The following is a 15,202-nucleotide window of genomic DNA, read 5'->3' as shown; positions in this document are numbered from 1 at the left end:
TAAAGAAAAACAGCTTTTAGAAATCAGATTTGGAGCCAGATTATAATCACTTCTAAATCTGGGACCTGGTAATTGGGCTTGTATCCCTCTCTATCCATCCTAATTCCATTTTGGAGAACAAAGAAAATTTGGATCAAAGCTGCAGCAGAAAACCATGCGAAATTAAAGGCAATGATCATTTTATTTCAGAACTTCCTATGAGATTTTGTTGAACAATTTCTTGAGTCATCCGTGGTACTAATCAAGCTCATTTGGCAGCTGGCAGCTGCTTAGACACACCTGAGTCTTCTGGGATGCCTTTCCTTCTTACATGACTGTATTTTCCAGGTCTGAGGGATGCAGTAAAGCTCTTGTCACCCATATAAAAATGAAACATTCTTTCACTTGGAAGTGTGCAGGCAATAAAGTGGAATATGTTGTTAGTTTTACTGAGAGTAATTCAGAATTGAAATTCGTGCACAAGTTGTCATGCTGTTTAAAGTGGAGCTTAAACCAAAAAGGGTGTTGCACAATAACTTGGCTTTTTAAAAGACTATGTTCCTCATCCCTCACTATAAATGTCATTGTTACTTTTCTGGTATTTAATACCTTAATTTCTGTCACATGCTTCATGTTCTAATTTGTTTCTATCATAAAATCCAAGAAATTCATGCCTAAGAATACTACTAATAAGGAAAGGAAATCCTTCTTATTAACGTCAAGACACTCTGGGCATCTCAAAAAACCCAGTAAGCTTAAAGAACATGATTTTTAAAAAAATAATTTGTAAGAAGACATATTTTTAATAAACCAGTAAATTTTTATTTCCTTAAGTTTTGATGTTAGTTGTAATTATCTGGGTGCTTTTGGATCTGAATAGCCAAAATAAGAAAAGGGTTGGCTGAGCAACTGTCACCCTGAAAGTACTCCTGGGATGTGCCCAAATAGTTAATTATAAGTATTTGGGACAACATTTGGTATTTTTGCTTTGTGAGTGAGATATGCTGGAATCTGTTGGTCTTTGAGCTGAGAAAGGTGATATTGTAGGTACCATGATTATTTGCATCAGGTTCCTGGCCTGCGTAGTCATTTCCATGTCTCTTGAATTTGGCAAAGTAATTTGGCAAAGTTAAACCATGCTAACAAAGAATTAGTAGTAGTAGTTTATTGCTGGTCACAGCAAAATTAATTAAGCTACTTCCATAGTGGGACAGTACTCAAGCAAAAGAAAAATTAGACTCTTGGCTGGAATGCATCCTCCCACTGTCTGGTTTGTCTTAGGTTTTTTGTTTTCTAATTCTGTATTTGTTCTCAAAGATTTCTACAGTATGGACTCAGATGACTGGATCTAATGGAACAACTAATTTTTTGCACTTATTTAAGAGACGTGGGAGCTGAGCTAAAACGAGAAAAGCATTGCTTAGGTATTTGCTGGAATTTTATCTCAGCTCAATTTCATAAAAGTCTCCTTTGTAATGTCAGTTGGGCATCTGAATACCCAGATAGATTCCTTATGCTGAGAAACTTAGGTGCTATGCTGCTAATCTTCATGTATGCATTAGCAAAACCTCATTTCAGTGTTCTTTGCAGGTTCTTGAAAAGCCGCATATTGCTGCAGATGATTGCTGCTGCTAAGGGTCACATTTCTGCTTGGCCACTCTTTCTTTGTATGGTTTTCTCACTGCTTAAGAAAGGTTCAGTTACCTTATTCTTGGAGGTTGTTTTCTAAGCTGGTCTTGTCACAAACTGAAGGAACAGAGATGAGAGATATGGTGGCTGCATTACAATGATAATAGGTTTTCTGAGATAATGAAATGATGATATATATGTAGCCAAGACTTTAAGGAAACTTGAAAAATGGAAAACAGTCTTTCCAGATATTAATCCAATTTACTGACACTCATCTTAAACAGATTGATTCCAGCTCTCTCAGTAAGTATGGCTATAGCCTACTAGGACTAATCATCAGCATTTGTATAAATTACAGTGAACCCAGGAGGAATTACAGAAAAGTGCATAATCTAAATCAAGAGGAGAATAACATTTTTTAGATTATAGCATGTTTTTCAGTTCTCTTCTTTTTTTGAGACTTTATCATTCAGTTTTGCTGAGAATAAAAAATAAAATTAATGCTTTCGTTACTGCTTCTCTTGGGGTTTATTTCTGGTTCATCCTCCGTTTCCCAATACCTTTTTTTTTCCCCTCTTTTGGCCTTTCTACTCTTCCTGTGTAGTGCCTCTGGCATCTGCTTCACTCCCATGTTACTACCAGGAGTTAAAATCTTAGTATTGATATGGTAAATAGTCAAGTTTTAAAGGTTAGCAATACATTATTGAGATTATTGGTACTGCAAATGCATTCTTTATGAAGTGTTTATGATAACTGTTAATGACTTATGAAGATAACACAGTACCTCCATAGGTTTCATTTCTTTTTGAAAAACAGTTTGAAATTGTAGTAAGTTGACTCCTCCTATAAGAAAAAGATTTTGCAGAATCTGCGCATATTTTTATAGAGGAAAAATGCTAAGCAGGAATGTGAATCGTTGGTGAGGAAGGGACTCTTTGCACTATCTGTAATTTGACTTCTGATATCAGAAGAACAAAACTGTACAAAAACCTAATTCATCATAATTTTACATTATATTTGCTGACCAATAAGTGCTTAATATAAGTAGAAACTGTTACTTAAAACAAAGGTACAGGTTTTCTTTCTTGAAATAACTTCTATTGTTAAACATCTTTTGCCAATCCTGGGCTGAAAATCTTTTATGAAATGTAAGCTATTTCAGGGACATTTTTATAATAGTTTGTCCATAGTATCTATTGCAAAATGAACATGCTTCAGTAGTAGGACTTCTTTTTCTTTTGGACACATGCATGTTTCTCGCACATCCCTGAGGATTCTTCATTGCTTTGACTCAATAAAATAAGAGGCATATCAGCAGGTGTGTCTCTCAATGTTATCCACAAGATGGGAGACTAGGTATGAATTTTAAAACTTGTAAAACTGTTCGTTTTGTGAAAAGTCTTGGGGGTTTTGGTTGGTTGGTTGGTTTTGTTTTTTGTTTGTTTATCTTAAAATTTACACAGAGGAGCTCAAAGCAACCAGAAGAATTAGGTGCCCTATATTTTACTGCTACAGACAAGAGGCTTATGTGAAAGAGAAAGTCTTTTATGTTAACCAGTGTAAAGCTTGGCTTTAGAGACTCTTACTTCTTCCCACTACCCACTTCATGTTCAGATATTCCCATCTCCCATTTTAGTTTTATTAGCTCATCTCCTTCTAGTCACCCCATTATAGCTGCACTAGGTTTGCAGCAGTTCTGATCTCACTTCCCCACTAGCAAGGAGGATTGCCTCCTCTCAAACAGCAGTACCAGCTCACCTGTAGGGTATGGCAAGGCAAATCTGTACTTCATTCTCCCCCCACATACTACCCATCATATTCATGGTACACCCAAGCCTTCTTTTTGATCTGAACTTCTCAGCTAGGACAAGTAAAACTAGGATATATATGGCATCTGGGGGGCATGCAGAAGAATGAATAGAATAAACAGTCATATTAAAAGCAGCAGAGCGTGGACTTTCTTGTTAGTAAAATAAATTTAGTAATATAGCACTTGTGAGTAATAACAACAGTTCATTTAAAAGTCTTGCGCTCATCTTAAATAGAAGAGGAAATATCCTATCTACCGTTTGTGATTGTTGTATGATGGAGAAACAAAAAAAAGCTAACCAGAAATTCTAAATGCCACATTTACCATGCATGTGTATTTCCATACCTTTATAGGAACATAAATCAGTATCTCACACAAAAAATTATCTATGATAATTACTCTTGCCTATTTCATATGAGAACTGCAGTCTCTGTTGTTAAATACTAAATTACAAGATATTCTTTGCCATTTGGTAAAATATACTATTCTCAGGCTGAGTCAAATTCGAAATACATTGTGAAGTGTTGAAAACTGAAAAGAATCTACTAGATTTTCAGTTGACAATATACTTCCAGTTTCTGGTTGTTTACAAACTTTATGGGTGTTTCACCTATAGTGGAATTTTTTTTGTCAGTCTAATGAAAACCACATATTCCATTAACATGTAAAAAAACCTCCCTGATGTTCCACCAGTTTCCACTATTTAAAATTTTCTCTCTACCTAAAAAAAAATAATCAAAAAATAATCATTGTTTGGCTTGGATAACCAAAGTAAAAAAAAAGAAAGCATGTTGGAGCTTGAAGAATGATGTGGATTTGTTTTCATTATTTCTTTCCAAAAACTATAACAATACCATAATAGTACCTATGACATCTTGATAGGTGTTGGTTAGACACTTAGTGAAGAAACAACCTCTTTCTCAAGTAGCTTATAAGTCTTCCTGAGCTTGAAAAAAATAGGTGTAGTCTAGATGATTTAGAGTGCATGTGCATATTTGAGTTTGCTAGCCAAAGTTCTTATACATATTTTTTTTCTGTCCCTCAGAAGTTTTAAGCTCTCTCTTCTTATGATAGAGCATTAAAATGCTGGACAAATATGATCAGTTTCATAAAGTAAAAATAAAACTCAATTTATTTCACAAAAGAGGTTTTAACTGTCTTCTACTGTATAGACCAAGGCTGCAAGTAATAGCATAGAGACTTACTTTACAGCAGAATCTCATGTAAATGGCAGTTATCAAGTAACTATGACTTTCTTTAAATGCATGTATTTGTTTTCATTAGTGGCAATACTGACCAGTTAGGATCAGTTTAGTAATGGAATAAAGGACCATAAACAGACAATTTAATCTTCCAGTCTGATTTATCTGGATATTACAATTGTATCTGTGACAGTATTAAAATTTTGCTTTTCCTGATATGATGCTTTCCTTTTAGGTTCACGGAGACCAAAATCAAGGAGCAGTTTTCCTTCGTGAATTTACATTGATTCGGAGAGAAAGTCTTCATGATGATTTCCTATCTGATTTGCTGCATAACCACAAAACAGAAGATCCGGTAGGAATCTTCTATTATCCCAAAATATTTCATCAGAAATGTTTGCAGGAATACAGATTTTGTGATAGGTCTTTCATTCTGCTTTATCAGTTATGTTAAGTTACAAAACTAGATATGCTGCATAAAAATATCACCAGAAAAATATTGGAAATTCCATATACAAAAAGGCTGTTCATAGGGTGAGTGTCAAATGCATTCATTATTATACAGGCTTTTTCAAAATAAACTTCCATTGGTCTTTTGCTTTATAATGAAAATTTTTCTCATTCAGAATTTTGGCAGTCTGATTTGCTAGCATTGTTTGATTTGCACATGCAAAGTGATTTTTTTTTCATTAAATATGAGTAAAGTTAAATTCACAGGTTATGTTAAAAGAAGTAACACTTTCTAAAGAATTATTTTATAAAATGCACCAAGGAATGTAAGAAATAGGGAAACAATTTTATGAAAAATCTCTCTTCACTCTCTTGTATATATGCCTTGTATGTATTTTTTTCAGGTCTGAAGGGCTTCATGTCTGTCTAGCAGCTGATTCTCTGATATTTTTGAAGAAAAGAATATGAAAGTAAAGAACTTGAGAGTTATACTTAATCATGTTTTAAGATCAAATTATGCAAGCCAAGTGATTTAAATTGCAGTAAATATATAGGTCTGATATTTTCAAGGGCTAATCTATTATTATGTCCAACACATTGTAGTTTAACAGAATTAGTGGTGCATTAGTATCTAATATTACCATTAATGGGTGATGTATTTTAGGGATTAAAGTTCAAAATAAAGACTCTATAGGACAGAAAATGAAAAGGAAAGTGGTTCTAGAATAATTAAATGTTGGCACAGCCATGTTTATTGCCTTTTTAATCAACTTTTTCTCATTGCCTCAGAGGGCAATGCCTGATGTTACCTTCCTTAGTGCCAATAATCATTGGTGGGAGCACATAGAGATAGGACTTTGGAAGGATGGGGTGGGTGTCTTTTGATAAGTCATGTTGCTCAGGTCAAAGAATCCAGTTAACAAAAGGAGTGAGGGTATTAAACAATCCACTGTGTTTGTGCTAATCCATCTGCTCTCAGAGAATTTGTGCTTAGTGCTTTACAACTGCTAAGGTTTCAGATCAGGCAAAACCAGTGCTTCATTCTACCACTGTGGGTAATTTTATGGCAGTTCAGGATCATATCAAACAACTGCTTTATTGCCAGGAAAATAAAGATTCATTGAACAGGGTGCTGGTCTTTTGCTACCCCCATCCACTCAGCAAGAACATATGGCTGAAATTGTTATTCATTAAAACCATTTATTCTCTGTGGTCCAAAGAAGAAAGTAGTATTCTATTACAAGTTTTTTAGGTACCACTGAACTGATTAATTGTTTTTCTGTGTTATGCTGATCTTAGGTTATAAGTGCTTGTTTATAAGTGTATTTCACAAAGATCAGGTGTCATTCCTGTCATCTTTCTGTGCAGTTATATATATATAAAAACACAACTACACTGAAAGAATATCAGACAGAAAATACCGCTTTGCAATTTTCATTAAAGTATGACTTAAAGAACATTTATTCCAACCTAATCTTCTTGTGACAACATCTTCAACTACACAAGCACATACTGTTTTCTCTGCATGATTTATTCAGTTAGGGAACACATAGTATGGAAGAACTTGAAGTATCTTTTCTGTATTTCGCCTGAAATATTTTAACTATGCATGGGGAATCAAGAGTTGTATGCTGTGTGCTATGAGACTTTATTTCAAAGACAAGCATTAATTTTAGCAAGAGCTTTTCTCTGGCACTTACTCTACAATTCTGTTTCTTTAATATTAGTGAATTTGTTTACTAGAATTTCTGCGGAAAATACAGTTATTGTTCCTATTTTACAGATGCAGATTCAAAAGCTCACAGACATTGTCAAAAAAATCTACTTTTCTTGAGATCAAAAGAGCTTTTGGTTGTTGTAACCAGTTGCCAGAGAATATATGCTTAATGAGGAAATGCTTACACTCTCTGCTTTTGAGGCGGTTTTAAGCAATTGTTTGCAAGCTTGTGTGTTAAAGAGTGTAATTTAGCCCAAATATCTTAGCTTACGGTAATTATATAATTAATGTCCAGTGAAGAGTATAGAACATGATGTCACCATTTTCACTCTACCATAGTGGATACCCTGTTTCTACAACCTGTGAGCTTTATCTTGCTCACTGAAATAGCTCACAGAGGCGCTTCCCGTATCTTTCAATTATATTTCCACCCTTGCAAGTGATATGATTTAGCCTTTTACAACTGTAGCCATTGGGTATTACAGTTTCCATTTCAATATAAGCAGTAAACTGCAAGTCTCTTAGTGTAGTTTCACGATCATTAACTTTCGGGGGGCGGAGGGGGGAAGTTACTAGAAGCCAGAGGAGGTTTATATTTTCATCATTTTCTTAGTTCCTAGATTATGTTGGTTTTCCTTCTTTTTCTGGAAAAAATATTGAAAATAATTCAAGAACTAAGGCAAAATAATTAAAATATAATGGAGTGCATGGATGTAGACTGCTTAGTTGAAACAAAACTTAAAGTTAGGGAAGTTCCTAGTTTAAAGAGCATCCCAAAAATTATTCTCCTGCAGTTTTCTGAGAGTTCCTACTTATGTGCTCCTGAAAGGCAGGGATAATGTTATTTGGGATTCATGAATCCTGAGGTAGTTCTTTAAAAGTAACTGTTTTACTAAGAAATTATTTAAAACTTTTACCTAAAAAGTCAGAATGAAAGCAAGCCCTGTGTATGGTAAAGAAAATCTAAGATGGGTGTCTAAAACTTTTTTTCTCTGTATCAGTTGATTCTGGTATTTACAGTGTATTGCTTAGGCATTCCAGATGGAGGTGATTATTTTCAGAATTGAAATATAATGAATATTTTATTTATGCTATTTCTGAGCCATATTTTTTTTTTTCCTTTGTACTCTGAATTATCTGATGTGTATCGATAGAGTTCAGCCTGTTAACTAAGGAATTTCCAAGCTTCTCAGCTACAGATCATGTATTTCTAAATGGTTATAAAACAGTGCTGCTGAATCCAGCTTTGAGTTCCCTAGGGATGAGAAATTGTAAGACCACAGGAATTACAGGGCCTGCCTCTTGCAACTGCTGACACGATAGATAAATGCTAAAATGCTTTGATGATAAAAGGAACTCTTTTCTGCCTTCAGACTTACCTTGTGTTTACTCTTTGTAAAGAACAGATCTCCCTGGTGCGAATTAAGATACTCCTGTGTATGTTGCTGCCAACCCAATTATTTGAAAACAATGCACCTGTCCTGGGGAAAAAAAACCATAAGATTGACTTCCGTTTTGGGGATTGTAAAGCAGAATTGTCTTTATTTCTACTTACACACAAGATTGTTTAGGAGACCAGGAATTGCTTAGGAGTTCTCTGGCAAATAATGCCCTCAGAGAGATCCAAGTCAAATAGTCTGGGATGTTAAGAAAAATAGTGATAAATCATTAGGGCACAAACTTCTGAGCCACCATCTATAGCAGCTGCATGGTGTGGCAGAACATGGTTTGTGAAGCTCACTTTCATGCCTTAAGTGCTTGATTTCCTTAGAGTAGCAGGATGCCCCTAAGGCCACGGGGTCAACATCATTGCTATGAGCATCTTGTATCTTTAGAGATGAGAACAGCCATTCCATTTTTTTTCAGTTAAATGGAACCTTGACTGCAGATTGTGTGATTCTCTTCTTCATTTAAATGTGCAATTCTCCCTTTTTATTTAATTGGCAAAAATTATATAGAACTTTTAATGGAATTTATTAAGTAAGGTACAATAAAATGAATGAAAGAATAATATAAAAGGTCTCTAGCAAGCTAGACAGATACTGACCTGAGGTATTCCAAACTTGCTGTTCTACCTGAGGTCTTGAATTTCACCTTGAATTGTTTTATAGAAGGCGAAGCATGAATGAAAAGAGATATAATCGTTTAACCAGTAGTGATGATGAAGTGAGTTACTCATTTAAATATTTTGGAGAAAAGTGCTCTTTTTGTTGAACTCAGATTACATCCTTGACTAAGAATGTCTTTTTCTACTGCTAGGCAAATGTTTTCTGATTTTCTATTTTATAAATATTAACTGATCACACTAGTAAAAAATGAGGTTTCATAAATATAGTTGCTTGCAGGTTTACCATTCCTCATAACTTCATATTTCTGTGTTAGGCTGGTATATCTCTGAAGATCTGTTAGTTTTCTTTCTTTTATTGTATGTGCATATATAATACGTATATGCCAGATATAACTAATTGCAGATATAGGAACACACAGTACCCCTTTATAATGCGCATAAGCTTATCTAGATGCCATGTTTGCAACATGAGGCTTGGAAGCATGAAATAAATGTAAAAATTTTAGCAGATGCTCAGTACTAAGTTGTCTGGGACAAACAAGAGGAAAAAGCCACAACTTACTCTTCCAGATTTTCTTTTCTGGTGGTCAAAATGAGACTTCTGAACAATGGCCTGTGATGCTTTGGGATCACAGGCTTTTCAAAAACACTTTTCTTACTTCCCAGTTGTACAGAACTTCCTTAGCTGCGCTGAATATAGGCACGGAAACTTTGGAATCAACGCTGCCTCTTACAGTTGGTAGAGACTCCTTTGCCAGTGCCTCTCAGCATCACTGAAAATTAAAGGAGGATTACTTTTTTTTTGCATTCCCTGTTTACACAGGCGTAGGCTGCCTCCTGAGAATGGGGGCTGAAAAATCCAGCCTAGGGAGCTTTGACTATCTAAGGGAGAGGCAGCACATTGGAGGGATTAGAGAATGTTAGAAATGCTTAAACTTTTTCCTTTTTGAGTCACACTAAGCTATGCCAGGGAATTATTCCTAGAAAAATTACACTACTGAAAAATCACTGGCAGGGATTAGAGTCTAAATTTAGTTTACTCACCAAAAAGTAAGCCTCTATGCCTACATATTTTGTCACTGTCATGTGTACCATAATATCCTGGACTGGTTTGCTGAGTTGCCTCTGGTCTAGGGCACTGATGAAGGGTTTTGGAAACTCGTGCTCCTGAGCTGTGTTAAGTAGGACACTGCCCATTTCAGTATCAGCAAAAACCACTGGCAGATGAGCATACAGTTTACACCAATGATCAGAAGGCTTGGATTCTAAATCTCCACTGGCAGTGCCAGAAAGTCTGTTTCCCTTGCCCTAGGTCTCTTTCCTTTTTTTTTTTTCCTTTTTTTTTTCCCCTTTTTTTTCTTTCCCTTTTTTTTTTTTTCTATAAGGATGTTAATGTGATCCTCATCTCATGGTTGCCATGAAGCTTGCAGTGATGGTATTCAAGAGCATAAACTTTTAGAAGTGACTTTGTATGAACATGTAGATGAAGCTTGTGTGTTTCCATGGTCATCCAAAGAAGTCAGCAACTGAGGTTGTAGATGTTGCTAAAGCCTGTACATGGTCAGAATCCAGTGTCTGCTTGCAGAACTGTTTTGTAACATTTACTCTGCTCCTAATATCTACATCTGAATGGTAATTCTTTGAAAAGCTGTGAATAAATCAGAATAAATCCTAAATTGCTTGTCTTCAATTGCAGTATCATGAAGCACAGCATGGTTTCAATAACTAGTTGCCACATACTGAATTGTTAAATCTGGATGAATGTGGTTAATCTTTTAATTATCATTCCATAATTGTCTTATTAAATCCTTATTTGAAGATCACATTCAGTTTTGTTCTTGTATGTTTTTCATGGCTTCCATTTCTTATTTGTAGCTTTCAGATTAGTACTGCAGGCCTGTATCCAAATATGTTGGCAGTAATCCGTAATGCCTTATAACAAGATGTTTGTAAGTCTGATCATACCATATTTTATGCAGACTTTTGGGAAAGCAAGCAGCAAAAGATTATTGGCAGAGTCTAAACAGTGAGTTTATCAGAAATATTCTGCTACAAGTTATAGAACATATGATGTCTAGCCTTGAAATTACTATCTACTGTAATACTTTTTCTGCTACACAGAGATTGTTGCCGGAGTCTGCTTTCGGAATAAGCGTATTGAATTCTTGCATCATCTGGTATGACCTTTTATGCCTACAATGTCTTATCCAAAGTGTATTAGTTATTTTTCATTCTGCAGAGAGAATACTATTTGAATGGGAAGCTATTTCTATTCCTTGTATTTTTTTTTTGCTCATTCTTACCTATCTCCTTCAGTAGCAGCGATATTTGCTCTTTCTTGTTCCTTAGGCTAAATAGTGTGGGCACTGGAACAATCTTCTTTTTTGAATGTGAATGTACAATGGTAGGTATATTTTAGCATTCCTATTTATGATGAAGATTAGAATCAATCTGCATAAAGATCAGAAAATAGTGAGGTTTGGACAAGAAGGAGGGGTGGGAAATCTTCCCCGGAAATTTTTTTTCAGTATAGTACTTACTTCTGAGAAATCTTTATTATGCAGAGGCGAGTTTTGCCTTTGTTGTAGTGGATCACAGAAATAAATCTCTTGACCACTCTGTGTGTTCTGAATTCAGGTTTTAGATGCTGTATTCCTTGCTCATTGTACAGCTTCTGGATTAAGACCTGGATGAAGAATTTTATTGAGAATTTCTGGGGGCAAAGGATGGGTTTAATGTGGTCTAAGTCCTCAGAGCCAGTTGCTTCACTTGCCACTGAAAATTCTATATGCAAACTTCTACGTGAGGAGAATTTTTATTTTTCACCCATTCTGTGGGGAAAAAAAATATGTTACATTTTTGTGTTGCAAGAAAGGTACGATATAACTTTTATTCCTACATGCATCACTGACTAGTTATGTCATCTTCATCAGGGATAAACTTTTTTTTTGTCTTCAGCACTCTATGATTTAAACCAGAATTGTGATAAAAAGGTTGTGGAAAAAAATTCTCATCTTTTTATGTTAATATGGACTTTATATATGAATCTAAAACAAATGAATAGATTATTTTAAAATAAATTAACAAATGTGCCTAAGGACCTGCAAGTTATATTAGGTATTCTGTGTCTATTTAGAAACCACAGTGGTTGATATATAGTAAAGTAGCATCCACAGAGTTTGTAATATGTGTGTATAAATTTTTCTATCTTTGGTTTCAACCTACAGAGAAGAAAATATGGGAGTGTTACATTCCAAAAACTTTGTTAGAATAGCATATATTCTTGAGGGCATAGCTGCCATCCTGGGTAACCTTGGTAGAAATTTGCCAACAGGAACATCTTTCCTGGGAAGGCAGAACCCTGTGGGATGCAGTCTAGGACCAAGGAGCAGCTTGGGATGATGGCCCTGGTGGGTCGCAAGCTAAGCAGCACCTACCCACATACATCAGCAGCAATGAGGGACAGCATTGTCTGGGGATTTGAGCACAAGGCAAGCCCAAGACCCAAGGAAGGGATTATCTCCTCTACACTGTGTTCATCAGACCACATTGCCCTGCATGCAGAGAAGACACCAACAAACTGGCTGGAGGTGAGAGGAATCCACCAAGCCAGTGGGACTGGAGACCTTGCCCTATAAGGAGAGTCTACAAAATCAGGGCTGGTTTAGCTCCTGTGGAGTTTCATGCCCTGAATGTGGAATATTTGAGCAGCCTGGTTTGGACCTTTGGTTAAGCCTACTTTGGACAGGGGCTGGAGCTGTAGACCTCTCCAGGCACCTGCCAGCCTCTCTTGAGTACATGGCTCTCTTATTTTTGCTGAGAGCAAACTGTAATTAGCCATGCTTTGGGCTGATTTATAGCGTGTACCATTGGAGTGATCCAATTCAGAGATGGGGCAGGCACATCTGCTCTGGGAAGCCTGTTCCAGTGTCTCACCACCCACATAGCAAAGAATATCTTCCTAATATCTAATCTAAATTTACCCTCTTTCAGATTAAAGCAATTCCCCCTTCTGTCACTACGTATCCTTTAGGTACTGGAAGGTTTTTATAAGCTTTCCCTGGAGACTTCTCTTCTCCAGGTTGAACAAGCCCAACTGTCTCAGCCTGTCTTCAAAGGAGAAAGGCTCCAGCCCTCTGATCACCTTCATGGCCCTCCTCTGGACTCACTGCAGCAGGTCCATGTCAGTCTTATACTGGTGGCCCTGGGGCTGGATGCAGTACTGCAAGTGGGGTCTCATTAGAGTGGAGGAGAGAGGGAGAATCGTCTCCCTTGACCTGTGATCACACTCCTTTTCATGCAGCCCAGGGTATGATTGGCTTTCTGGGCTGCAAGCACTCACTGAAGCCAGCTCATTTTGACCTTCTTATCAGCCAACACATCCAAGTCTTTCTCCTCAGAGCTGTTCTCAGTCTGTTCTCTGCCCAGCCTGTAGCTGTGCTTGACCCAGCTGCAGGACTTTGCACTTTTCCTTGTTGAACTTCATGAGGTTTACACGGGCCCACCTCTTGAGCCTGTCCAGCTCAATCTGGATGGCATCCCTTCCCTTCAGCATATCAACCATACCACACAGCTTGGTGTCATCTGCAAACTTGCTGAGGGTGCATCAGTCCCACTGTCCATGTTACTGACAAAGATGTTAAACGGTGCCAGTCCTGATTCTGACCCCTGAGGAACACTGCTTATCACTGGTCTCCACTTGGACAGTGATTGACCATGACTCTGCATGCGACTGTCCAGCCAATTCCTTATCCACGGAGTGGACCATCCATCACATCCATGTGTCTCCAATTTAGAGACAAGGATGTCATGAAGAACAGTGTCAAATGCCTTGCACAAGTCCAGGTAAATGCTGTCAGCTGTTCTTTCCTTATCCACCAAAAGTAGAGCTCTTACTGGTGAAGACCAAGGCAAAAAAGTTATTCAGTACCTTGGCTTTCTCCATGTGCAGGTGACCAGGTCTCCCATTCCTTTCTGGAGAGGGCTCATATTTTCTTTTATCTTCCTTTTATCCACAGTGTACCTGTAGAAGCATTTCTTCTCCCTCTTAATGTCCCTGGCCAAACTTAGTTCTGTCAGGCCTTTAACTTTCCTAATCTATTCCCTGGCTAATTAGCAAATATGGCCATCTATCTCACTGCAGTTTCTTTATAGAAACTGGACTTTATTTTTCATTTCAGTTTTCTTGTTTGGCCCTCAAATACAGAGTTATTTATGGGGTCTTTTTGTTTGTTTGTTTATTTGTTTCTAAGGGGGGAGGGTTGGTGTGGGGTTTTTTTGTGTTTTTTTTTTTGTTTGTGTTTTTTTTTCTGTGTTTTGTTGTGTTGTTGCTGTTGTTTTGTTTTGTTCTTTACTTGGATTTGCTTTAAAATCTGTTGTGAGAAATAAGGCTTAGATTTCCAATATTGAAGTCTTTGATGGTAATTTTTCTATGGCAGAATGTCATCTATAGGTTAAATCAGGGAATACTAAATTCCAAAAAAATCCCTTGTAGAATTAATACAAAATGCATACTGGACTGCAAAGGATCACAGAAGTAGAAGGACAATGTTGAAGCTTTTTATTGCTTTTAGCTCTGAGGATAAGAGATGTTGTTTCTTAGTGACAAGAGCTACACATGACTAGGAAAGATGTGCCATTGTTCTTAATTAGAAGATACAGTACTGACATCTGATGTCACGCTCCCAAAATCAAATTAAAAAGTAATTTGATAGTTATGGTTCGTATCTTTCTGTCTTCTTTTCCACTCAGATAATCTCCTATACAGCTGTGGTCATAGCCTCCTGTTTAAACAGATAGAGGTAGGTAGTTAGGTTTTTTTAATAAAAAAAGGTGAAATTTAGAAGTATTTCTATCCATTTACTACATGATTCTTTAAGATTTGTAATACAAATACATGCTCTTAATTGTTCTTAGCTCTTTTTTTATGGTTCTTCATACACTTAATGCTTGTTAAAACAGAGTAATTTTAAATTTCCTAAATGGTTAAAATAACAGTTTGAAAACATAGATATAAATAATCGTATTTATAGTTGTTGATTTTAAGTATCTATATATAGACATAAATGTATATGGCAGTACATATGTTTTTATACTGCTGGACACAAATGTAATATAAATATTACAACTATCTATCCCTAATCTGTGTTTTCAGATATATTTTAAGTGTAATTATCTTTCAGCTACAGAAAAGAGAATAATTTGGAGTTAGAATGTACTACTGACTTAATGAAGCAAATTACAAATTTAAAAAACTTCCAAACTCATATGTCCACTACATGAAGCAATTAATAGGTGTCCTGGAACTTACCATTATGGATTCTACGGTATTCCAATTACTAAAAAAC

General features: G+C 36.3%; 1 protein-coding gene across 2 annotated transcripts in view; it reads left to right on the top strand.

Annotated features, from left to right (window-relative positions):
• Window positions 1-15,202, top strand: part of ADAMTSL1 (ADAMTS like 1) — a 405,845-nt gene that overhangs the window by 105,363 nt on the left and 285,280 nt on the right. For both annotated transcript variants that reach the window (XM_061470878.1, XM_061470875.1), the window contains exon 2: window positions 4,856-4,975. In XM_061470878.1, coding sequence (XP_061326862.1) covers window positions 4,856-4,975 — 120 coding nt within the window. The remainder of the gene's footprint in view (window positions 1-4,855; window positions 4,976-15,202) is intronic.

This window comes from Pezoporus flaviventris, unplaced genomic scaffold, assembly GCF_033815535.1.
Source record: "Pezoporus flaviventris isolate CSIRO_AGI_PZ_B2104156 unplaced genomic scaffold, CSIRO_AGI_Pfla_v1 ptg000064l, whole genome shotgun sequence".
Taxonomy (NCBI): domain Eukaryota; kingdom Metazoa; phylum Chordata; class Aves; order Psittaciformes; family Psittacidae; genus Pezoporus; species Pezoporus flaviventris.
Note: the sequence above shows the minus strand (reverse complement) of the source record. Positions and strands in the feature narration are given on the sequence as shown.